The sequence below is a fragment of the Elephas maximus genome, chromosome 25 (assembly GCF_024166365.1).
Source record: "Elephas maximus indicus isolate mEleMax1 chromosome 25, mEleMax1 primary haplotype, whole genome shotgun sequence".
Lineage (NCBI taxonomy): Eukaryota > Metazoa > Chordata > Mammalia > Proboscidea > Elephantidae > Elephas > Elephas maximus.
The window spans coordinates 20,568,639-20,593,544 of record NC_064843.1 but is presented as its reverse complement, the minus strand read 5'-3'; the positions used below and the strand labels follow the sequence as shown (position 1 = coordinate 20,593,544).

At 44.0% G+C, this 24,906-nt stretch overlaps 1 protein-coding gene across 4 annotated transcripts in view; it reads left to right on the top strand.

Annotated features, from left to right (window-relative positions):
- ARFGEF2 (ADP ribosylation factor guanine nucleotide exchange factor 2) overlaps positions 1 to 24,906 on the top strand; it is an 89,773-nt gene that overhangs the window by 21,002 nt on the left and 43,865 nt on the right. The window contains exons 4-14 of one of the 4 annotated variants that reach the window (XM_049868868.1): positions 5,177 to 5,323; positions 6,282 to 6,461; positions 6,833 to 7,067; positions 13,877 to 13,957; positions 15,914 to 16,062; positions 18,065 to 18,195; positions 20,402 to 20,636; positions 21,635 to 21,734; positions 22,413 to 22,552; positions 23,690 to 23,798; positions 24,710 to 24,893. In XM_049868868.1, coding sequence (XP_049724825.1) covers positions 5,177 to 5,323; positions 6,282 to 6,461; positions 6,833 to 7,067; positions 13,877 to 13,957; positions 15,914 to 16,062; positions 18,065 to 18,195; positions 20,402 to 20,636; positions 21,635 to 21,734; positions 22,413 to 22,552; positions 23,690 to 23,798; positions 24,710 to 24,893 — 1,691 coding nt within the window. Of the gene's footprint in view, positions 1 to 5,176; positions 5,324 to 6,281; positions 6,462 to 6,832; positions 7,068 to 13,876; positions 13,958 to 15,910; positions 16,063 to 18,064; positions 18,196 to 20,401; positions 20,637 to 21,634; positions 21,735 to 22,412; positions 22,553 to 23,689; positions 23,799 to 24,709; positions 24,894 to 24,906 lie in introns of all 4 variants that reach the window. The other 3 variants (XM_049868867.1, XM_049868870.1, XM_049868869.1) reach the window with 3 other exon arrangements.

Genomic DNA, 24,906 nt, shown 5'->3' with positions numbered 1-24,906 from the left:
CCCTGAGCATTTAAAGGCATCGTTCACTGAGCTTGGCAAGGCGGTGGGGTGAAAGGTGTTGCCGGGTTTGGTTTGTCAGGAGCACGATTAGCTAGGAGGCCCCTCTTCCGAATGGGAGAAGCCTGGAGCCTTCCCTGTTGCTCGCTTCTACCAAGTGATAGTCTCTGTATTTCTTTCCTTCAGCACTTGATCGGCTATGCACTTTTTCAGAGGCCGAGCTCAGGGTAAAGAGTGTGAGGGTTCAGTCTTGTCTAAGTTAGTGAGTGGTCTCCAAGTTTTGCCCATCATGTATCAATAATTAAAAAAGTCTTTGAGAATCTCCTCCCAATATATTCATATTTCTTCAATTATAAAATTATATACATGTGGTACTGTTATTAAATTATATACATTGTAAAGCATACAAAAGTATAACTAAAAAGGTAAGATAAAAAATAAACAGAAGTAGAAGTTCTGATGTTTTCTTTCTACAGCCCCGTGAAGGGTATCTGGACCACTGGTCTCAGCTGTCCTGCTCTGACCAGAAGCATTATCTTTTAGTTCCTGTTTCTGCAAAACTTGGAATTTTTTAATGCACATTTTAAAATCAGTTTGTAATTATATAAGTTATAAGTCGTATCATAGCTATAAAAAAATATATATATTCTCTGTTTAAAAAAAAAAAAAACTTTTTAGAACTTTATAGATAAGGCTGAGGTCCTTGGGCCGTTAGCCCCAAACCTAGTTACCTGTTTACCAAAACCACCAAACTCATTGCCCTTCAGTCGATTTTGACTCACAGCAACCCTGTAGGGCAGAGTAGAACTGCCCCATAGGGTTTCCAAGGAGCGGCTGGTGGATTCAAACTGCTCACCTTTTGGTTAGCAGCCAGCCTCTTAACCACTGTGCCACCAGGGCTCCAGTTACCTGTTTAGATGTGTGATATTCTTGCCCTGCCTTCCTCCCTTCCTTTTCCCTCCCTCCCATCCTCCCTTCATTGCCATATTGCTGCATATAGACCTAGTTCATTCCTTTTGACTGCTATATGATATACCTCACATTTTATTTATCCCTTTCTTTATAGAAGGGTGTTTAGTTTTTTCTAATTTGTGATTTTTTACAAATAAGGTTACAGTGAACATCCTTGGTCATAGGTGACTTTCTTGATTCTTACCATTTGGACAAAGGAAATGGAGGTGGAAGACTTAATTTGTACCATGTATACTCTTCTCTGGGGGTAGGATAGCTTGAATTAAAACTTCGTGATTCCAGCTTCTGTTTATTTCTACTTCATTGCCATCGAGTCGATTCCAACTCATAGCAACACTATAGGACAGAGTAGCCCTGCCCCATAGAGTTTCCAAGACTGTAATCTTTACAGAAGCAGACTGCCACATCTTTCTTCCACAGAGCAGCTGTGGGTTCGAACCACTGGCGTTTCAGTTAATAGCTGAGTGCTTAACCACTGTGCTACCAGGGATCCTTTGTTTATTACTGGGTGTGTAGCATTTCTCATTGCACAGTTGGTCCTCTGAAGACCTGTTGTAATGCATTTTCTTTTCTTCATTTTCTGCTCCATGCCAGAACATCCCTGTGAAAACCTCCTTGGACACAGAATCAGTGGGCCAGCTACCCACAGGCTTCCCATCTCTGCCCCTTTTCCCATCCCTCCTTGCACTGGCCAGAAATAAGGCCAGAACTCCTCTCCATCTCTTCTACCACCCCCGGAGTCCAAGTCACCAGTGTCTCCCTCCTGGACAGCTGAGACAGCCTCTTCCCTGGGCCCCCTGCCTTCCACTCCTATTTCCCTCCAGCCTCAGGAGCCAGGGAGGGCCTTTTAAAACAGGTCACAGTATATTAATCCTTCACTCAGACATGTCAGTAGCCTTCCACTCACACACTGGGCGAAGCACTTTCCTTGAGTGAATTTGCTAGGCATACTTGTGCCCCTGGACCTCTGATACGTTTCCAGGCTTCTCTGCATTTATGAAAATACTTACACACACACACTATATGCGGTTTTAAATGGGACAGTTGTACATTATCACTGCAGCTGGGAACAGCCAAGTTGTATTTAGCAGGGTATTGTGGACATCTTTACATTGAGTTCTTCACTCCATCAACAAATTTTTCTTGGTTGCCTAATGGCGCAGTGGTTAAGTGTCTGGCTGCTAACCAAAAGGCCAGCAGTTGGAATCCACCAGCTGCTCCTTGGAAACCCTGTGGGGCAGTTCTACTTTGCCCTGTGGGGTTGCTGTGAGTTGGAATTGACTCGGTGATAACAGGTTTGGTTTTTGGTTTTTTGGTCTTCTCTGTGTCAGGCCCCGTTCTAGGTTCCAGGAATACAGCAGTAAATTTAACAACCAAAGAGCTCCATCGTTATGGAGTGTACATTGTAGTCACTGGTAAGTGTTAGAATGGGATCATTATGTTGAAAAGTAAAGCAGGGATGAAGGATGGGGTTGCAGTTTTAAGTAGGATGATTCCAGAAGGCGTCAGTAAAAGGTGAGATTTTAGTAAAGACTTAAAGGCAGTCAGGGGTGAGCCATATGGATTTCTGGGGAAAGCACATTCCAGGCAGAAGAAACAGCAAGTGCAAAGACCCTGTGGTGGATGTGCCTCTGACGTGGCGTAGAGTAGGGAGGGGGTCAGTGGGTCTGGAACAGAGTGACCTGGAGGGGAGCAGGAGAAAATAAGGGGAAGTGGTCTATAGATCTCGCAGGGAGAGTAGTCTACAAATCTACAAACCCTATAGATCCCAGTGGGGGCTTTTGGGTTTGGTCTGCCTTCCCTGGAGAACATGAATTCCATGAGAAAAAGGGCCTTGTCTGTCTTCATCACCATTGTTTACCCAGTGCCCAGAACAGTGTCTGCTTAGAGAAGGATAAGAAGGCAGAACCAGGAAAACCCACAGGACCTAAGAACTCTGCTTTTTTTTGGCCCTGACTCACTGTGCAGTAAAGGAAGTAAAGTCTTTCTTAAAATCCTTTTCAGTTTGGAGGGTAATGTGGCTTTTAAGGAGTATGTAGAGAAGAAGATACTTTCCATCCTTTCTCATACTTTAATTAAATGTGCTGTAATTCATCTCCATCTTTGCAGCATCTACCGGTTTTGTGGGGCCTGCTTTTTAACATTCATATTTTAGGAGCTCGTAAATGATCCCACTCACAGCACAGTGGTAAAAATGGACTCAGAGTTAGGAGTAAGAAATAAGCAGCATTAAAAAACCAGGGCCCATGTACCAGATAAGGAGGCCTGGTGGCATAACAGCAAAGCACTTGGTTGCTAACCAGTTCCGTGGGAGAAAGACCTGGACATCTGCCCCTGGGAAGATTGTTGTTGGGTGCCATGAAGTCAATTCCGACTCATAGCAACCCCATAGGACAGAGTAGAGCTGCCCCATAGAGTTTCCTAGACTGTAACCTTTACAGGAGCAGATCGCCAGGTCTTTTTTCCTGCAGAGCCACTAGGTGGGTTTGAACTGCTAGCCTTTTGGTTAGCAGGCAAGGACTTAACCACTGAGCCACCAGGGCTCCTTCTGTGAAGGTTACAGCCTAGAAAATCATATGAGGCAGTTGTGCTATGTCATATTGGGTCACTATGAGGCACCTACAGCATGTCCGAGATGGTCAGCCCTGCCCTCTTGGAAGCCTGCACATGCAGCAGCCATGAGAGGAGATGAAGTAAAGGTCATCTGGACTTGTTCTTCAGAGATGTGCCTCTTGTCCACGCAGCTGGAGACGCCTGGGGCTGGACTTGAGCAGCATATTGTGTGCCCCCATTGCTCCTGCTCCTTCAGTCACTTGGTCCAGCAGCATCAGGTTTCCACTATCAGGCACTCTCTCAACCTGTTTGTCTTTCTGCCAGTTGAATGGCGGCAGCACTTTTATAGGGAATGCTGAGATAAGCCATTGAGGAGCTGCCTCAGGGCTTTGCAGAGTGGCCAGTATTCCTGTCATGGTAGCCACTGTACTGTAGATAACCTAATGAGCTGTGTCTGCCTTGTGCAGTAGAGCAAGAGTGTAACAAGCTAGAGGCCAGAAAGATAAAGAAGAGCGTTTTTGAGAGTCATTCAACTTAGAATCCTTGGAGGGCTTGTACCTGGTGGGTGGTTCTGTTATCTGAGCAACAATAACATGGAGCCCTTGGAGGAAAACACTGATTCCCAGGCCCCACCCCTGAAATTCTGTTTCAGTAGGACTGGATTGAGGGCCAGGAATCTGTACTTTCAACTAGCTCCCCCAGGTGATTCTGCATCGAAACCAGACTTGGAAATCATCCTGACCTTTACAGTCCCTTCGAGCTCTCAGACTGTCCTTCAGGCTCTCAGGTTGTCCGTCATTGTGAGTGAGGTGGCACAGGCCATGAAAGGGGCCCTGTGCACACCCATCTGCAGCGTGACAGCAGGGCGCTGCCTTCACAGTCACTGTCTCCTTGGCCACGTGGATGACCTGCGCTGTTTGGTAACAGATGTGGGATCGAGTTGGTGCTTTTACTTTTTGGAACAGAAATACGCTGATGGGATTCGCAGTCAGAAAGAATGGAAGGATGTACTATAAAACGTCATAGTCTCACCCCTCCTGTCAGCTGCGTGGTTCTTCTGCCATCAAGCAAAACATGGTGTCATTAGTGTCTAATGTATCTTTCCGATAAAAAAAAAACAAACACACACATGGCTTTTCTAATGGCTTTATTGAGATATAATCCACCTATTTATTGGCATATATGTTACCTAGCATACTCTTTAAAGTGCCAGTTGAGTGGTTTTTAACATATTGACAAAATTGTGCAGCCATCACTGCAATCTAATTTTAAAACGTTTTTGTCCCCCCCAAAAGAAACCGGTACCCATTAGCATTCACTCCCCGAATCCCCCCGCTCAGTAGCCCTCACAGTCACTAATCCACCTTCCGTCTCGCTAACCCGTCAACGTTCTGCACACTGGGTTGCACACCAGGAACTGTTCTGTATCACCTTTCTCATCGAGCCCTGTCTTGTTATCCTGGAATCTCACTGTCAGGACAGGCGGAGGCGAGCTGGCTGCCCTTGCAGATGTTGTGCCTGCCTTGCTCCTGGGGAGCAGAAGCATCTGTGGGAACCGGAAGTTAAAGGCCATGCGCACTGCCTGCCTTGCTGTTGTGGGCGGCCTTAGTCCCAGGCAGCAGAAACTTCTCATCTCTGTTCTTTCCCTGTTTAGAAACTCATCGCGTATGGGCACATCACGGGCAATGCCCCCGACAGCGGAGCCCCAGGGAAGCGGCTGATCGATAGGATCGTTGAAACCATTTGCAATTGTTTCCAGGGCCCTCAGACCGATGAAGGGGTTCAATTGCAGATAATTAAGGTATTCCTGTTTGCCTGGTCTACTTATTAAATTAGGACATCATTCCCCTTTGGGAATTTGGATTTTTGATTTTCCATGTGTTAGTTGTCTTGGTTGGTACTCAGCTAGAACAGAAAAATTAAAGCATCACTTACATCTTTTAAGTGTTAGAATTTTTTAGCGTGGACTGAGACAAGAAGAGTGGAGCCAGGTGTGTTTTCCAAGAAAACAGTTCTGCTAGTAACAATTTAAATTGCCTTGTGAATTAAACCTGCTTGAAACCCTCTGGTCTTGCCCCCTTGAAATTCTGGATTTCCCCGTCTACCATTTTTCAGTAGGTTCTTGTTGATACTCATATCACCAGCTTGTCCCCTGTCTTCTTGTCCCCCGCCCCATTCCACTTCCCCTCCATTTCTGCTGCCAGGAATGGTTTGGCATGGGATGGTACCATCTGCTTGTCAGAACAGGATCAGGATGGGTATACCCAAGGTTCCAAATCCTAAATCCTGAATGTATTACCTTTGTGAGGGATGGCTTCCTGTTAGCTGCACTGTGAAAAGCTCCCTCCAAAACCCAAGAGGGAGCTAGGAACCTGCCCACCAAAACAGGTACATTTTGTGATTAATATGGACAAGATCGAGTTGGGGCTTTTTTCCTTCCTGACACAAGTGGCTGTGTTGTGCATTCTAGGTTTTCAATCAATACTAACATTTGGAAGTTTGGCCTTTTTTAAAGTGAGCTTGTAGAAAGCCCACTTCAACACAGCTTAATTATTTCAAATCATTTGGGTTCATGGATTCAATCGTTGGTTTGAACCCAGAGCAGTAGGGAGGTAGCTCCTGGTATTGCCGTCCAGCTTAGTTGCAGAGTCATCTCCTTAAAATTCATTTGAAGAAAACCAACCCCTCTAGAAAATTTTAACCGTGGGGGGCGGGGGGGGCGTGTTCGGGAATGTGAAGGTTGGGTTTTTCTGTTTCAGGCTCTCCTGACCGCGGTGACTTCCCCACACATTGAGATTCACGAGGGCACTATCCTACAGACGGTTAGGACGTGTTACAATATCTATTTGGCCAGCAAGAATCTCATCAATCAAACTACTGCCAAGGCCACCCTTACTCAGATGCTGAACGTCATTTTCACTCGCATGGAAAACCAAGTGGTGAGTGATGCGGTTATCGGCCGCTGAGCGGAGAGTCCCGTCCGTCTGCTGCTGCGTGTTGTTTAATGTGTGGCCCCGCACCCTGGGGAGAAGCCCTAGAGTTTTAAAGTTTAATCCTCGCGTTATGCCTCTTCCCTGTGAATTCCCTGTACTGTGCTTTTGTTCTTGCTTTAAAAACCAGAGCGAAAATCTAATGCAGATTTTGAAGTTTGTGTTCAGAGTTTACTATGAGTTTGTCAAAGGAGCTTCCTTTCTTCTTTAAATTTCACCCTTCTAGTTGGAAATATTTTAAGCATTGGGCTGGCATATTTTTTATTCTTATCAAGATGCTGGGACCCTTTTGATTGAATCCCTCTTTTGTTGCCTTTTAGTTGCAGGAGGCCAGAGAATTGGAAAAACCAATCCAGTCGAAACCCCAGTCCCCCGTGAGCCAAGTTGCAGCAGTATCCCCAAAGTTTGGTCGTTTGAAGCAGAACCAGGCACAGAACAAACCGACAACTCCCGAAAAAACAGATTTAACCAATGGTGACCATGCCAGCAGTGGTTCTGGTAAAGTGGGCCCAGAAAACGGAGACGTGCTCAGAGAAAGAGACCCGTCACTATCAGGTACGCCCCAGCGCTCTGTCCCTTTCCAGCTGCGAGAGGGAATCAGCCTGTGTCTGAGGGGTGGTTGGGGTTGTCGGGTAACATCTGCAGGGAACCTCTGACAGCAGCAGCTTGGCTGTTCCTGGGCTTTCCCCTGACATCCTTCCCCTTTGCTTTTCTGTTATGGAACACAACCAGCGAGGCATGGTGTCTGATCTAGTGCCCTGCTGCTGGCCATGCGGTGTTCGTCACATAGCTCCTAGAATGTCTCTAGCTACTTCTTCATGTCAGCTTCAGTGCACTGGGTTCAGTGTGGGGGCACTTAGCGCCCAGTAGTTCATTATTTGAGTGATTGGTCATTTATTGTCTGTCTTTTATCACCTGGAGGAGGACGGGGACCCTGTCTGTCATGTCTCTACTGGGTCTCCAGTCCTTGCCCAGTGCCTGGCAGTTAGCTACTCAAACATCTGTGAAAGGAGCAAGAAAATGGGTGAGTAGATAGATTGATGGACAGATAGATACCTTTCTTTTCCTCTTCCTGGTGACCAGGTACATCACTTGTTTACTTTTTATTAATGAAAGAATATTCCAAACCCTATTATAGTTAAATAAAATCTTGGCTTGAGTTGACAAAAAATTATGTATGAATGTTTATATTTCTCCCTGGGCAATTTATAAGAACCAGATTCAAAATTCTTAGTTTTTCAGGAATTTACCCTTCCCAAATGAATCTGTCAAAAAATTCTTCACTCTAGCTGCTTATTCTACGAGAAATACCCGACCCATCTTTAAAATTGGTCTCCCACCTTCTGTGACATTGGTGATAATGATTTCTGTTCTGGAATGTTTTCCCTGCTAGAGTGCGCATAGCTTGAGCAGCTTTTGTTTCTTTATAATTTGCCAGAGTGTTGTTACTGGAATGTTGTTCTGTATCTGTTTGCTCAAGGAAAGACAAAAGAGAAAGTTGCCACAAGAATTACATGTGTCTCCGGGTGAGCAGAGTTGCTGCCTACTCATTGCTTCTGTCATGTGTCTTAAGAAAGGTTTTCAGAAACTCCCAGCCCACCCTCTTCATCTGTCCTCATCTTTGCCTCCTTCACTCTCCAGAGCAAGGACCCGCATTGTACTGTAACTGGTATCAAACTATGATCAATCAATAAATATTAATATTTAAGCATGCTAGTTATAGTAAGCATAGTTGTGCAGATATAAAAGCATATCCCTCTGAGTTGCATGAAAGTGCTTCCGCTACAGACCATTATCTACACAGCAGCCAAAGTCATCTCCTAAAAGCCCTAATCTGCACGAGCCCCTTGGGTAATTTCTCATCCTATCCCATTCCGAGTAAAATTCATGGTCCTTCCTCCTGCCTGTCCCCCATGGCTTTCAAGGCCCTGTGTAGCCTGGCCCCTGTTCCCTTCTCTGTCCTCTTACACTTCTCCCTCTTGTTTATTACACAACGCACAGACTTTGGTTCTGGTCTTGCATGTGTCTTGTTTGTTTTGGCCTCAGTGCCTTTGCACTTACTTTCCTCCCTCTTTCATCTTCAGGTCTCTCTATTCAAACGTTACCTCCTTAGAGAGGCTTCCCTGAGCCTGCCATCTGAAACAGCCTATCACTTCTGTCCTGTCCACCTTTATTTTCTTCACAGTGCCTGTTACTACCTGAAATTACTTGTTTCTGTTTACTTGTTCCTGGTCTAAGACCTGGGCTGCCTTCTCTGTTCACCACTGTATTCCTTCCCAATACCTAGAGTGGTGCCTGGTACACATGACAGATACTCAGTAAATGTATTTTTTGAATGAATAGGAAAAACATGATTTATACAATATAGTTTTGAACAAACACTGTAAATTGAAGGTCTGCTGTAATGAAGGGAAAATGATTGGTGGTTACTATATTGCTATGGGTTTTGTTCCTGTACTTCGTGGACCTCTGGGGGCTTCTCCCAGGAACTTGAAATTAGACTGGTCGATGAGAGTCAGACTGCAAACCTCCAGAGAGTGGATCAGAGGTGCACCGTTACCTTAAGAAGAGCAAATGGCTTCCAGTTCTCAAGATGAGGCCGTAAGACAGGATGGGCCCTTGAAAAGAGGGGATGAAGCGGGGCTGGAAGGCACAGAGGAAGGGCAGCCTGAGAGGCAGATGATGGAGGTGCCCATCCAGGGAGACGGTGACCTGGGCCGGAGTCCAGGCAGTCATTGAGAGGCCATGCTTCAGCTACTCTGTGATAGAGAGAACACATCAGATTCTCCTGCAGATTCCATCCTGTACTGGTCCCCTTCACAGTAGCTTCCCCAGTTGGGCAGGCCCTGTGCCAGGTTCTGTGCTATCCAACTCACTGACACCTATTTTCCTGTTACTGAGAGCCTTTGCCACAGCCCTCCTGGGGCCTTTTGTCTCCCCATTTGCCCAGATGGAGAGAATTTACTGGCACGCTGGAGCATCTCTTTGCCCGTAGCAGTTCTGTTTCTCATGCTACATTAATAAATTGACAACCAATTTGTCAGTCTCATCAGCCCATGAAGAAGTGGGTCAATGGCTCTTTGTAAACTCACCAAATGAAAATTTTGATCCTGAGATATGCTAGTTCATGTGAAATTTTGGGTGTGGTCAGCCAGCCTTCCCTGCTTACATTTCACACCTCTTCTGATTTTCCAACTGTTCTTGCCCATTTTTTTTTTTTTTTAGCAGCTCTGTTGAGATGTAATTTACACACTATATAATTTACCCTTTTAAAATCCTGTGGTTTTTAGTATAGTCCCAGAGTTGTGCAACCAGCACCGCAGTCAATTTTAGAATGCTGTCATTACCCTAAAGAGAAACCTGTACCCATTAGCAGTCTCTCCCGTTTTCTTTTCAGTTCATTTTTAAGATTCTGGCTTTTTGACCCCTAACGTTAGACATTATCAGTTTTACATTTATGTAGATAATATGTAAGCTTGTCTATGTGTTTACGAATTTTTTAGCTCATCTTTTCTTCTTGCAAAGAAGAAAACAACCCAACTCTTAAGTACTATAAAATAAAATAGAGAAAATTTATCTTCTTTCAGCCAGTACAGAGGCTCCCAGGTAAGATAGTGTGGGTTTAGATCGTGACTGCATCACTTTATTGCTCTGTGACCTTGGACAGAATCTTTAACCTCTCTGAGCTTCAGTTTTCTGACCTGTAAAAGGGCGATGCAACTAAAATCTGTTGCCTTCAAGCTGATTCCAACCGATAGTGACCCTAGAGGACAGAGTAGAACTGTCCGTTGGGGTTTCCAAGGCTGTCATCTTTATGGAAGCAGCCTGCCACTCTTCTGTGGAGCAGCTGGTGGGTTCAGACTGAACCTTTCAGTTAGCAGCCGAGCACTTAACCACTGCACCACGGGGACTCCTTCAGTACCTGTCTTACAGGGCTGTTGTGAGAAGGAAATGAGAGCAGTGTATGGCGCATAGGGCTATGTAAGTGTTTGCTATCAGTATTACTATTTAATAAACTTCAGCTCAAAGCTGGGGTAGAGAAAAATGGCAAATGTTTCAGATGGTAATCAGAGTGAAGGAGGTCAGGGCCATGCAGTAGGACCTGTGTACAACTCCTAGCGACCCTGTGTACAAGAGAACATTCTCTCCCCATTAGCAACACCAAATCCCCTGCTTTATGAATTTTATTATTTTTTTGTTGACCAAAAAAACAACAGGCTTCAGAGTGACACTTTATAAAATTAGCAAAGTACACTGCTAGGTTCCCCTGCTTCCTGGCTTGTTTTTGACACAGGCTGTCTTCCAAGGAATAAACCCCATTGGATTCTTCACTTCACTGGGTCACAGCATTTTTAGTAGCTGTGTAATGGACAGTACATCACCTAATGGATTTGTTCTCAATGAACCATGGTTTTACTGTCAAGGAACCCTATCGGTGTGTGGCTGGAGTGGGACGGCAAAAAGCTTTGCTGCTGGTTTCTTGCCCTTCATATTCTTAAATAGGACTAAGTGCTTGGAAGCAACCAAACCCTGAGCCGGTTTCTAGGAAACAAGCAGGCCTCACTTCATTGTCACCATGTGTTTGCATCTGCCCCTCCGACTCCATGTCTCCCTTCTCCCCCTTCAGGAAGCTTCCACCAGTGTTAGGGCTCCCTGACTCAACCCCCTCTCCTTCCTGACCTGAGGACATTTTGATTTTGCACGGGTCCTTCCCAGCTTGTCAAAGAAAATGAATTCAACACTGTTGTTGTTGTTGTTAGGTGCCATTGAGTTGACTCCACCTCATAGCAACCCTGTGTACAACAGAACGAACCTGCCAGGTCCTGTGCCATCCTCATAGTCGTGGTTATGCTTGAACCCATTGTTGCAGCCACTGTGTCTTTCCGTCTCATTGAGAGTCTTCCTGTTTGCACTGACCCTCTACCTTACCAAGCGGGATGTCCTTCTCCAGGAACTGGTCCCTCCTGATAAACATTTATTCCTCTAAAAAATGGTGATCCTGATGTTGTTTAAGTAGAAGAGCTGCAGTGAGGAAAAGGGGAACTCTGTTGAAATGGAAAATGTTTTTCTCCTTAGAAATGAAAGACAGTGACTGCTTTAATTGACACTGCCTTCTGTATGCATCACAGTGGTTAGATGGGAAATTTCAATATGGATTCTCTTTTGTAGGGAGGGCTTAGTCTACCAGACCAGGCAGGTGACAGGAAGGTGTGGGCTTTTATTCCGAGCGTGGCATACATATTGTCACACAAGCCACTCTGTGCATGTAAAACACACGGGCCTAAAAAAATTAACGTTTGAGTGCTCACTTTTTCCAGCCACTGTTTTAAATGCTTTAGCATCTCATTTAATTTGTACGAAACCCTGTGAGGTAGCTCCTCTTGTGATCATCCTCGTTCACTGGGACTTGAGGCTGGAGGAGGTGAAGTAACTTCAATCCCCAAGTTGGGAAGTGGCAGAGCAGAGACCTGAGCAAGGCACGCTGCCTCCAGAGCCTCCACCGTGTGTCAGATTCACTTCTGCAAGGGAACATTTTCCCTCCGGTGTTTCTTAAAATACGCGGTCCTTTGAGCCTCCTGTTTCTCCCACTCTAGACACGTCTTACTTTCCTACTTGCTGTACCGTAACAACGGCGATACAAGTGTGATGGTGACTGGCACTTGGCCTCAGTGGAGGGGAGACAGCTGGGACTGGTGAGGACCCAGGTCTCTGCACAGCTCATTGGAGCCCTGGCTACAGGGAGCAGTTGCTGCTAATTGCAGCCAGTTGTAGCCCAGTGGGGCCAGATAAGTTTTTGTGGGTTTTTTCCCAATTATGTTAGAAATCTGGATTTTTGTGAGAAATCTCCTAGTTTTCAAATGTAGGAAATTAATTCAAAAGTTTTAAAAAGCAGTGCAAAGGCTAAGCAACACAAACCTACGGGCTAGTTGTCCCTGCCAGCCACCCACTTTACAGCCTCTGGTCTAACTCCCCAGGCTTGTAGCTTATCTGCTAAATGTATTCATTAAGTTATGTTTCTTGGGTGGTAAATGTGAGCAACATGCTGTGTACCAGCTACTTTGGAATGTACAATACAGGTTAGAAACTGTCACTATAATTTTAGGAAATCATAGCATCAGAGGCTATTAAAACTGGAAAGGAACCTGGAATTGTCTAGTCATATGTTTGCCAAACCATGGTGTAGGTAAGATGATTTTGGGCGGTTCTCAGATGAGCAGTTTTTATTTTAATAGTTATACGTTTATGTTAACATCCAGAAAGTATAATCAGCGTATCAAGCCTGTGATTTTGCAGATACTGCTTAAGGGAAGTTAATTTAAAGAGTGTTGTCAAGTATGTAATCATGTAAGTGGTACGTGAATATGGCAAAAATCATGGAGGTGGCATGAGAGTGACTGAAGTGAGGGTAACATCGACCTAGTCTAAACCATCTTATTTAGATGGAGAAGCAGATCCAGGTGCTTGTGACTGGCTGGGGAGTTTTCTAACTTAGGTTCAAGTTCTTTTTGCCCTCTAAGACAAGCCTATAACATCAATACTTTTTAATATAAATTTACCTACCTGTTTAGTTACGGTGTGTTAAGTGCTGTATGGAAATGAAAATGCTTAGTGCTAGCTCTCCAGGAACTTGTAGACAAAGCCCAGAACTCAAAAGAACGGTGGCTTGATTGAAGATCTTCATTAGGGAAGAGTTAAAATGATTATTTTAATTTTGTTTATGTAAGGTAATGGTCTTTTGGTCACTGCACTGTTTTATAAATCAACAGTGTTTACTAAAAGTCTAGTCTATTTACTTTATAAACTGTTTCCCAGAACTAGTTTTCAAAAAAAAACAGCTGGTGCCAAACCTCTTCGGCTTAAACAGAGTAGCTCAATTTAAAATTTAGCCAGTCCTCAGCTGTCACATTAGAAATCTCTCGCAAAATTCTGGGTGTACCGTCTGGGGTAGGCACAACACTCACCGAGGCTCCGAGGCGCCCAAGGTGAAATTGCAGCAGAAAGCTCCATCTTGTGTTCTCCCAGGAACCAGAGCTGAATAAAACCCAGCTCCTGCCTCCAGGTTGCGGGGTGGCCCCTGGCAGAACAACTGTGACTTACAAAGGAAGAGTGTGAAAGTCAGGGGGGCTTAGTGTTCCGCAGAGGCAAACTCGAAATCATAGCAGATGCTGCCCAAGTGTTTCAGATTTCAGGGCACGCTGTTGCGTTGGCACAGTCAGATTTGGCCTTGGGGAGGACTTGCTCGCACCCTGGCCTTCTGAAACGTGACTACAAAGGAACATTGACGGGATCTGCTTCTCTCTCTTCTTTTGTTCTCCCTGGAAACGCCCCTGTGTGTGTGTTTGTGTATTTGGGTGTGTGTGTAGGAATGGATGAAACCCCCGTGGATGGAGCCCAGGAGGTGGTGAAGGAGATCTTAGAAGATGTAGTCACATCTGCTGTTAAAGGTAAGAACCAAGGACCTAGCCTTTGTTCCAGCCTCATTCCTCCAAAAAAGCCCTTCGTCAGATATGGTAGTGATGTGGTTTTATTATCGTTGCTCTTACTGTTGTTTCGCCCTAGTGAACTCATGGAGCTCTGTGCCCGCCTTTCAGATGGAATAACAAAACTACCTGTTTTTGTTGATTGATACTGTTCTCATGCGGCTTAGGTTCAGGGAGCAAAGTCTGACCATGGTAGGGTTGGATGTTCCACATGAGACACCACGGGCCACTCCTGTATGCATTCTGCAGCTCAAGGGCGCCCAGGCCTTTCTAGGAGGAGGCTCTGAGCCCCAAGTCCATTGCCACTGAATTGTCCTGGCCAGCCACCGCTGCCTCAAGGGGACAGTCCGCTTGTCAGCAGGCACTGGGCGCACAGGAAGCTTTATTAATTTTGTTAGACTTCGAAACTCCTTCAGTTTCATGGTGTTGCTGGCTTCAGTGGAATGCAGTGTGTATAGCTCAGAATGACCGTTGGATAGTTTTTTTCTTTCTTTTCGCCTGTAGTCTCAGGTAAATGACTACATATTGAATGCTCGGCCCAGTGCCAGTAAATGATTAATGAGTTGAGAAATCAATCATTTAGTGGGTTGCAATTAGCACTTTTTTTTTAAATGAAACAGAATAAGAAATAGAATACGAGCTCATTGCATTGTGTGTAGAACTATTAAGTGTTGTTTCATGAAGCATGTGTTTCAGTTATTTATGTGGACATTTGCGTGTACTGGGTCATATTGTTTAAAAATGTATTTCTTACTGAGGGTTTTGGTCAGAGAAATTTGAAAGCCTCTGCTCTAAGCCATATCTTTTTGTTAATATAGAGTACCACATACTACATACACAGATTCCTTCATTTATTGAACTCCTTGTAGAAAAGGCTTTAAAATAGAATAATTTCATTTTGTACCTTTAGATTTTTTTTTTCTGGGTCCTGTAGCAAGAAAGGAGTCCCCGGGCAGCTCAAATGATTAAGCACTGAACTACTAGCTGAAAGGTTGCCAGTTCAAACCCACCCAGAGGCACCTTGAAAGATAGGCCTGGCATTCTGCTTCAGAAAGTTCACAGAAAGTTTCACATGGGGTTGCCATGAGTCGGAATTAACTCAGCAGCAGTTAACAACAACAACATAACAAGAAGTCATTACATAATGAGTATTTCTCAGTCTTGTTCACTGCTAGATCCCAGCCCCTAGCACAGAGCCTGGCACATGATACACCCTTAATAAATAAATGTTTGTTGAATGAATATATGCTCTGTTAAAACCATTATTGAAGATCCTGCTTATTAAATTATTCAGTGTCCCTTTATGTCGATCCACATGGCAAATTCCTCGAAGAGTTCACTTGTTCTGCTACTCGCTGAATATACCTTCCTTCACAAAATGATGAGATCTATTTAATTCTTTGTCTTTCCCTTTTTCACATGGCTGCCAGGAAGCTCAGGTCTACGTTTTCTCTGTGTTTGAGGTTTCTGTCATAACTGTCAAACCCTTTTCATCCGTATGAATCATCTTCTCTAACCCCTATAATACTCCCTCCCCTCCTTGTTTTTTCTGTGCCTTTCGTGTTTTAGCTGCTTGTAAATCTTTTTCAGAAATGGGTGAAGCTAGCCAGGGCTGCTGCATTGCACAATCCGGGGGGCACGTTGAGATGGACTCCAATAGGAATGAAGCCCTTGAGAGTGAGTTGTGCGTTGCTGCAGCCCTGGGAGTGAGGCTGTAAATAACAGACACGTGTCAAGCTTAAGCACCACTTTGGCCAAGCTCTGTTGGTTTCCTGTCTGTCAGTCACAGCGTGGTGGAGAGGGGTGAAGGGAAAATGTGTTATCTGGGAAGTTCTATGGAGCAACTTCTTTCTGGTGTCAGGAAGCCTTTTAGGATAAGAACTAATTTGGCGACGACATTTGCACTTGTGTTTTAAGCAGCAGCAGAAAAGCACAGTGTGACAGAACCCGAGGGGGTCCTAGGCGGACCAGAGTGCCAGGAATCTGCTGTCCCCCCAGGAGTAGATGAAAACTCACAGACCAATGGGATAGCAGACGACAGGCAGTCCTTGTCATCGGCAGATAATCTGGTAGGCTGATGATTCTTTTATTCAGTCTCATTTCTATTTTTACTTTTTTTTTAGAAGATGCAGAATATAACTCAATCAAGAAAAACAAACAAGCCCTACCGTGTTATTAGTCATAAAGTCTGATGTTCTGTGTATTATCAGACTCAGTTCCAGGAATGTGCTAGTGTTGGTTATATATAACATTGTTATTAAACTCTGTTTATTCAGACTTTAAAGTATTACTGTATCCTGCCCTTTTTCTTGCCTCACAAAGTGATGTGCACTCATCATAGGAAAATAAATATACAGAAGGGAAAAAATAGAGGAATCAACATCATCCATACCCCTGTAACCTGGAGATAACTATTGTTAACATTTTACATGTATCCTTCTAGATATTTCTTCCACTTGCATATGTTTTCCACCTAAATGGAATAACACAATATGCGTGCTGTTTTGCAACCTGCTTTTAAAATTCATGTATATTATAAACATCCTTTCATGACCATAAACATGTCTGTCACATTATTTTTTAAAAGTAGCTTTACTGTTATATATAAACTGCTATATATAAACATTCAAAACAAAAAGTAGTATCGACAGAAATCCTTCCCTCCCCCCGCCCTGAGAAATAGGTCCTACTGCTGTTTTGCAAACATCCCTCCAGACCCCACTCTCTGCACCTTTATGTCAGTATTTCTCAACCTTTTTCATATATCGTTCTCCTAAGGAGCCTTCTGAGATATTTTTTTTTCCTAATCACTACCCCTCCCCATAATACTTTAATGCTACAGATAGTACTGTGTGTCTTCTGATGTACTCTGTTATATCTGTGCCTTGTACATAAAGAGGATTAGACACGCCTCTCCCCATGAACTACTCCTTGCCTTGTTGGGGTGGTACCATCCCCATTGAGAACGCGTGCGTTGCGCTCGCAGGGTTACGCTCGGGTCCACACGAGGGACTTGCGTCTGATCTACTAAGCTGTACCTTGCTTTTTGTTCACCCCGGCTGTATCACGGAGATCTCCCCACGTCAGTGCATATAGATCTAACCAATTTTGTAATGGCCACGTGAAATTCTATCATGTGAATTACCATAATCTATTTAACCAGTCCCCTATTAGGTTTTTTTTTTTTTTTTCTATTAGGTTTTTAGGATGTTTCAGTTTTATCAGAAGAAATGGTTCTGTAATGAACACCCTTGTAAATGAATCTTGCGCACATCCTTCATTCTTTCCTTAGGATAAATTCCTGAAGTGTTACTGCTGTGTCAAAAGAGTTGGAAGCTTTAAGGCTTTTGATCATTAATACCAAATTAGCCATCTGGGAAGACATACTCAAGTATCTGCCCACTTGCAGGGTGTCGGTACCTGTTCTGTCATTAAACCAGGCAATATCATTCATTTAAATGTTTGCTAGTCTGATGGGAGAAAGGTCCTACCTTAGTGATTACTAGGAAGTTTGTTTAGGTTTATTTGCCATTTGTATTTCTGGTGAATTGCTTATTAATGTCTTTTGCTGCTTTACCTGGGGAGAGAGGGGGGGTCCCATATTTCCTCAATGAATTCTAAGAAGATTTTGTATGTTGTATCCTGTTACAAGTATTTTTCTTTTTTTTTAAAACGTGCTTTAGTTTTGTAAAAAAGTTTATTTTAAAACGTCTGCTGTTTTTCCCATTTATTCTGCAATAGCATTCTTAGAAATACCTTCCTTACCCCAAGTTTGTATAAATATTTACCTTTGTGTTAGAATTTTTTGTGGTTTAATTTTTGGTCATTTATCATTTTAAACCATCCATACCAGCTTTTTGAAGGACAAGGAACAAGGCTTTATACTGCCGTAAGGGCTCCCCCATGGCTTCTGTTTTGCCAGACTCTCCCCTCCCCCACATCCTTCACCACCCTGTGTGAATAAACATAAGAACTTCAATCTCAATGAGATAATTATGTTTCTTATTTTTTGGAAAAAATAATCCTTTGTGTTGACCCTTTGGTTTTTCTTTTATTTGTTGCAAATATCAGGAATCGGACACGCAAGGACATCAGGTGGCTGCTAAGTTTTCTCACATTCTGCAGAAGGATGCCTTCCTCGTGTTTCGCTCCCTTTGCAAGCTTTCCATGAAACCCCTTGGAGAAGGCCCCCCAGATCCAAAGTAAGCAGACCCCAGTTCTTGGCCCTCTGCAGCCCAAACAACCCAGGAGCATGGGACGCTGTGTCTCAGCCTCGCCTTGTTCTGGCACTGTCCTCTTGTCTTAGTGAGCCCTGGAACGTATTCAGGGCATGCGTGAAATTCTGGACAGTCCTGCAGTCCCCACAGTCCTTTCACTGAATTGTCCCTGGATCCCCACCAACCAAAGTATTACCCTGTTTTGCTTTTCTTGGCTTATATGCTAAAAACAGACAGTATATTGAACATAAAAAACAAGAAAACCTGTTGCCATTGTTTCTGACTCATAGCGACCCTGTAGGACAGAGTAGAACTGCTCCATAGGATTTCCAAGGAGCACCTGGTGGGTTCAAACTGCCAACCTTTTGGTTAGCCGCCAAACTCTTAACCCTACGCCACCAGGGTTCCCATGTTGAACATGTACCCCTTTTTTACTAATTGATTTATTCTCCTGATGGGAGGGGCAGGAAGGGGCAGGATACATGCAAACCTCAGTTCCCTGCCCTGGTTGGAAACCTCTGCTTGATGGATACAGACTTAAGCCCTAGATTCAGCCCAGGGAAGCCCAGCATTTCTTTGTAGTGAACAAACCACTGCAGGAATGGCAGCACTGTGATGAAAGCACAGCCTCTGGAACCAGAGAAAGCTGCATTCACATCATGGTTCCTCCGCTTAATACTCGCTCTGCGGCTGTGCGAGTTACCAGATTTTATCTGGGAAATGGAAGTACAGAAAATCACCATCCAGGGTTGATGACTAGACGAAACAATATAGGTGATGTCCTGAGCACACGACCTTACACTTTTATAGTTTTGCAGTCACTGTTGTTATTAGTTGTCATTTATAAGCCACAGCTCTCCTATTGAGAATGCTAGCTACTATTATGACCGTTAGGAAAATGGTTTACGAAATTTTCCCATTCTTGGCGGGGGTTTGGGGACCATGGTTTCAGGGGACATCTAAGCCAATTGGCATTATTGGCATAAGAAAATCTATTAAGAAAACATTCTGCATCCCACTTTGGAGAATGACGTCTGGGGTCTTAAACGCTAGCAAGCAGCCATCTAAGATGCATCAATTAATCTCAACCCACCTGGAGCAATGGAGAATGAAGAACACCAAAGACACAAGGTAATTGTGAGCCCAAGAGACAGAAAGGGCCACATAAACCAGAGACTAACATCAGCCTGAGACCAGAAGAACCAGATGGTGCCCAGCTACAACCGATGACTGCCCTGACAGGAACACAACAGAGAACCCCTGAGGGAGCAGGAGAGCAGTGGGATGCAGACCTCAGATTTTCGTAAAAAGATCAGACTTAATGGTCTGACTGAGACCAGAAGGGCCTCAGAGGTCATGGTCCCCAGGCCTTCTGTTAGCCCAAGACAGGAATCATTCCCAAAGCCAACTCTTCAGACAGGGATTGCACTGGACTATGGGATAGAAAATGGTACTGGTGAGGAGTGAGCTTCTTGGATCAAGTAGACACATGAGACTATGTGGACAGCTCCTGTCTGGAGGGGAGATGAGAGGGCAGAGGGAGACAGAAGCTGGCCAAATTGACACAAAAAGAGAGAGTGGAGGGAAGGAGTGTGCTGTCTCATTTTGGGGAGAGCAACTAGGAGTATATAAAAAAAAAAAAAAAAAAAAAAAAAAAAGGAGTATATAGCAAGGTGTATATAAATTTTTGTATGATAGACTTGTAAACTTTCACTTAAAGCACAATAAAAATTAAAAAAAAAAAATTTCCCATTTTTACCATATTTGAACTTGGTGAATCAGGGAGGGGGGTGGATAGAGAGCAGCACCTTGTTGTGTGTAAGGATAGAGTGGGACAGATCTCAGCCTCACATGGAACATGTAAAGTAGTTGGTTCTGGTAGTTACAGAACCATCACTCCAGAATCACTTGACACTTCCTTTGCTCCTACTGTCTTCTCTACTGTGGGGTGGAGAGAGACAAAAATACTAGAAGTGGCAGCTCCTGTTCTCAGAGGTCCTGCAGGTCCCATGATGACCCACCTTGTGCCATCTGCCCTCATGCTCTTGACATTTAGGTGCCGTTACTAATTCTTAGTTCCTTGACCTCTCAGGAAATGCTCGTCACTGATAGAGGAGCAAGGCCATCTCAAGAAACACGTCCCCTACATTTGATCTTTTAGCACGTCCTCGTTCTTCTTTTTCTTTGCCAGATCCCATGAGCTGCGCTCCAAGGTGGTTTCCCTGCAGCTCCTCCTCTCCGTGTTGCAGAATGCCGGCCCGGTCTTCAGGACGCATGAGATGTTCATCAATGCAATCAAGCAGTATCTCTGTGTGGCCTTGTCCAAAAACGGCGTCTCTTCAGTGCCTGATGTCTTTGAGCTCTCTCTTGCAATTTTTCTTACTCTTCTTTCAAACTTTAAGATGCACTTGAAAATGCAGATCGAGGTAAGGACTTGAAGTTTGCTTTTTCTATTTGATGACATTTAGCCCAAATGGCCGCCATACACATGAAAAGATGCTCAAGTCCATTAGCCATCAGAGAGATGTAAATCAAAACCATGATGAGATACCATTTCACTCCCACTAGGATGGCTAAGATTTAAAAAAAAGAAACAAAATAACAAATGTGGGGGGAAATTGGAACTCCTATCCATTGCTGGTGGAAATGCAAAATGATACAGCCATTGTGGAAAACAGTGTGGTGGTCCCTCCAAAAACTAAAAATAGAATTACCATATGACCCAGTGATTTCCCTCCTAGGTATATACCCAAAAGACTTGAAAGCAGAGACTCAGAGACTTGTACACCAGTGTTCATTGCAGGACTATTCACAATAGCTAAAAGGTGAAAACAACCTAAATGCCCATCAACAAATAAATGGATAACCCAAATGAAGGAACTACTGGTGTCACCATCACCAGAAACCAGTTACCCAGTCAACTTGCTAGCACCCCAAAGAGGAACTTTTTGAATGAGTGAAGGAAGAATACCTTTCAGAAAGACATTACTGCCCCAAAGCCTTGTACGTCTTTCATTATAACCAAAGGTTTAAATCTCAGGGCCCAGGTGCTGGACTCAACCCCCCAAACATGTTTGTTTGGTGTGTAAATCCTTTGAAAGAACATGAATTAGTTGCCAAATTGAGAAACCAGATTTTATGTGAAAATCCAGATATGCGGTTTCTCTGGAAGAGTTACAGTACTGGTCTTAAGTTTCCACATAACAGTTCTTGGCTGGAGTTGAGGGGCAGCTGCTCCTTCCAATGGGGCTGGCGTGCTGAAGTTCACCACGGCCCACCCTCCTTGCTGTTCCAACTCTAAGCCAGGCTTCTACCCAGGCTACTTCACTCACTACGGAATCTGCGTGTCCTCTAAAGCCTTGGAGGTTTTGAGCCCTAACTTAGACTGTTAATCCATGTCCTTCTTTGTCTTCATGTCATATAGGTCTTTTTTAAAGAGATTTTCCTAAACATTTTAGAAACGTCCACAAGTTCCTTCGAGCACAGGTGGATGGTCATTCAGACTCTGACAAGGATCTGTGCAGGTATTTTCATCCTGAGCTTCCTCCTCCATTTGACTCACTCAGAAACGCCTGATCGGGGCTTTGGAAAATGAATGTATCAAAAGCATTTCTGAGCTAATTCTAACCTTATGAATGTCCCATCTCACCTCTATACCCCATCCTTCTTTATAGGATAACCTACCCAGCCTGGTTTACCCAGGACTCTCCCAGTTTTAGCACTGCAAGTCCCACATCCTGGCAAACCAGGGCACTTGGTCCCCCTGCCTACAAGCTGAATGCTGTTAGTGAGGCACAGGCTCCAAGATATTGGTGTTACAAATTCTTGATCGGGTGGTTTGGTGTATTTCGGTTTACCTCACATTGTACAATTGTGTGGATATTATAAGCTAAACATTTCACTTGTCTCATCAAATTGGTTTCATAAGAGTTATGCAACTTTAAGAGGGGACAGGGCCATAGTTCTCTGGTTTTTTTGATAAGGGAAGTGAGCCTTGGTGAGATAGAACGCTGCCTGAGACTTCGGTTAGTGTGGAAGCGTCCTAAAAACAAGGCCCGCCGACTTGGCAGTACCGCCCACGTGCGGTTCCTGATGGAGACCTGGCCTCCTGGGTTCACTGGTCACTGGGGAGAATTGTGAGCAGAGGGATCTCGTATAAGATCATGTCAGAATTTCTGATAACTTGTGTGTTATCTTCATAGATGCCCAGTGTGTTGTGGATATTTACGTCAACTACGACTGTGATTTAAATGCTGCTAACATTTTTGAGCGCCTCGTAAATGATTTATCCAAAATTGCTCAGGGAAGAAGTGGACACGAGCTGGGAATGACACCTCTGCAGGTAAAAACCTTGTGAACACTCATTTATATCTAAAGTTCATTTATCTCAACAAGCACTGATTGAGTGCTACCATGTGCCAGCACTGTTTTTGGTTCCGGGGACACAGCAGTGAACAAAACACACACACACACATACACACAATTCCTGCTTTCATGAAATTTATGAGCAGACAGTAAAGAGTTGTGGTCTCAGGTGGTGGTAAATGCTGCTGAGCAGAATGAAGCAGGGAAGATAGAGGGTAAGTGCTGGAGATGAGGGCATTGTACATTTTTATGTGGTCGTCACGGTGGTCTCCCTGAGAAGACAATAATTTGGCTGAGACCGACAGGGAGTGAGTTTATTCTCGGCTGCCTTTTCAAAGATAATGTTTGGAGCAGGACCCTAGTCCCCTGTCTGGGCGAAGTGGGTAGCTGTCATGAGTAGAGAGCCTGCAAAGAGAACGGGATCCTTAACCTGAGGTCTGTGCATGGCCTGTCAGAGGCCAGGAACCCCCTAAACTTAGGTGCAGAACTTTGGTGTGTGTGCATTTTTCCTGGAGGAAGGTCCATAGCTGTTGTCAAATTCAGGGAGATCTGTGACACCTGAGATGCTGTATTAGAAGTGGCTCGAGTTTAATCTGTTTGTATTTGTAAAAGATTATCTGCGACTGATATTCAACTGCTTGTTTAAGGAAATGCTGTTTTTAAAAAATGACATATAGGGCAAGCCTTTAACTGGAATCCATTTCGTGAGCCTTTAGGGGTAAGATTGTGTCCAGAATCACTCATTTGCTGCATCACACAAGGTTCCTTTCTCATTTTTCAGAGTTACTGGTTAAGACCTTGCTTTTGTTTTTTAAGGGAAAGTGTTTTGTTTTTCTTAAGCACAGAGCAATAAATGAAAATGTAAAAAAATAATCCAAATAACATTGTTGGTTTAGGAATGCACACATCCCACGTTTCTACTGCTGGGATATTTGTAATCTACGCTGTTAGAGGCGTTAAGTGTTTTTCGCAGTGAGCCATAAGACTAGCCTCATGTTAACTTTTCCTTGGGTTTTCAGTGATTATCTAGTGTTGGAGTTCCCTAAGGGCCCCATAGGTGTCTGCATGTGAGTTATCTGCTGAGTCTCTGTGCCGTGTCCCTTTTGTTCTGTAGGAGCTCAGTCTGAGGAAGAAAGGCCTAGAATGCCTGGTGTCCATTCTCAAGTGCATGGTGGAGTGGAGCAAAGACCTGTACGTGAACCCCAACCACCAGACCAGCCTCGGTGAGAGAGCACGCTTGCCGCCGCCACACCGCCTCCATCCATGATCGGCTGCTCGCGACTGTCGTCTTGGTGGAGTGGTCTTGTAACTAAGCAAACTTTAGTTTGCAGTCATCTTGTTGTGTTTTAAAGGTTCTACTTTATAATTCATCTGGAATTTTTTGAGGAATAGCGTGAAGTCATCTCTAAACTTTTTTTTTTTTTACCTTTTTTCCAATTGTGAATGTGTATATATATATATATATTTTTTTATTCATATATATATATATAAAACAGAACATTTGTCATTTTGAACTTTTTTCCAAATGGAGAACTAGTTGCTCCAATCTTACTTTAGTAGTCTCTCCTTCCTCTGATTTGAAACACTACCTTTTTAATACACTAAACTCCTGTATGTATGTACCGTATTTTTACACAAATTATTTTGGTAAGCACTACTATGCTAGTTTTTTTTTTACATGTTGCTGTAAAAAAAAATCAGCATAGCGAGCTTACGAAAATACCTTGTGAGAGGAGGGCACGGTTGGCAAACAAATGTAGAAGTTGTGCACCATTTGCGTAAAATACTGTTTTCTCTTCTGTTCTATTGATCTGTCTGTTCTTGTACCAGCACCACATTTTTCAGATTTCTAGAGTTGTATAGTAAGTTTTGATACCTCGTAGGGCAAATCCTCCTGTTTGTTGTTCTTTTTAAATGACCCAAATTTTTACCCATTCTTGTGACTTTTAGAAATGCCTCCCAAGGTCCATGAAAAATAAGTATCTGAGTAACATTAAGGTTTCATGCTTATGATCCTAACAGTAAGAATTGTATTGTTACAGAGCTGGGAAAGGGACCCGCGAAGCCAGACCTGAACTCAGCTGTGTCTGTCCCATCTGCTTATTTGGTTTCCTTTGCTTTTATGTCATTGCAGGTCAGGAGAGGCTCCCAGATCAGGAAATGGGGGATGGGAAAGGCCTTGACATGGCGAGACGGAGCAGTGTGACGTCCATGGAGTCCACGGTGTCCTCCGGGACTCAGACGGCTGTCCAGGATGATCCAGAGCAGTTTGAGGTCATCAAGCAACAAAAGGAAATCATTGAACACGGCATTGAGCTGTGAGTATGGCTT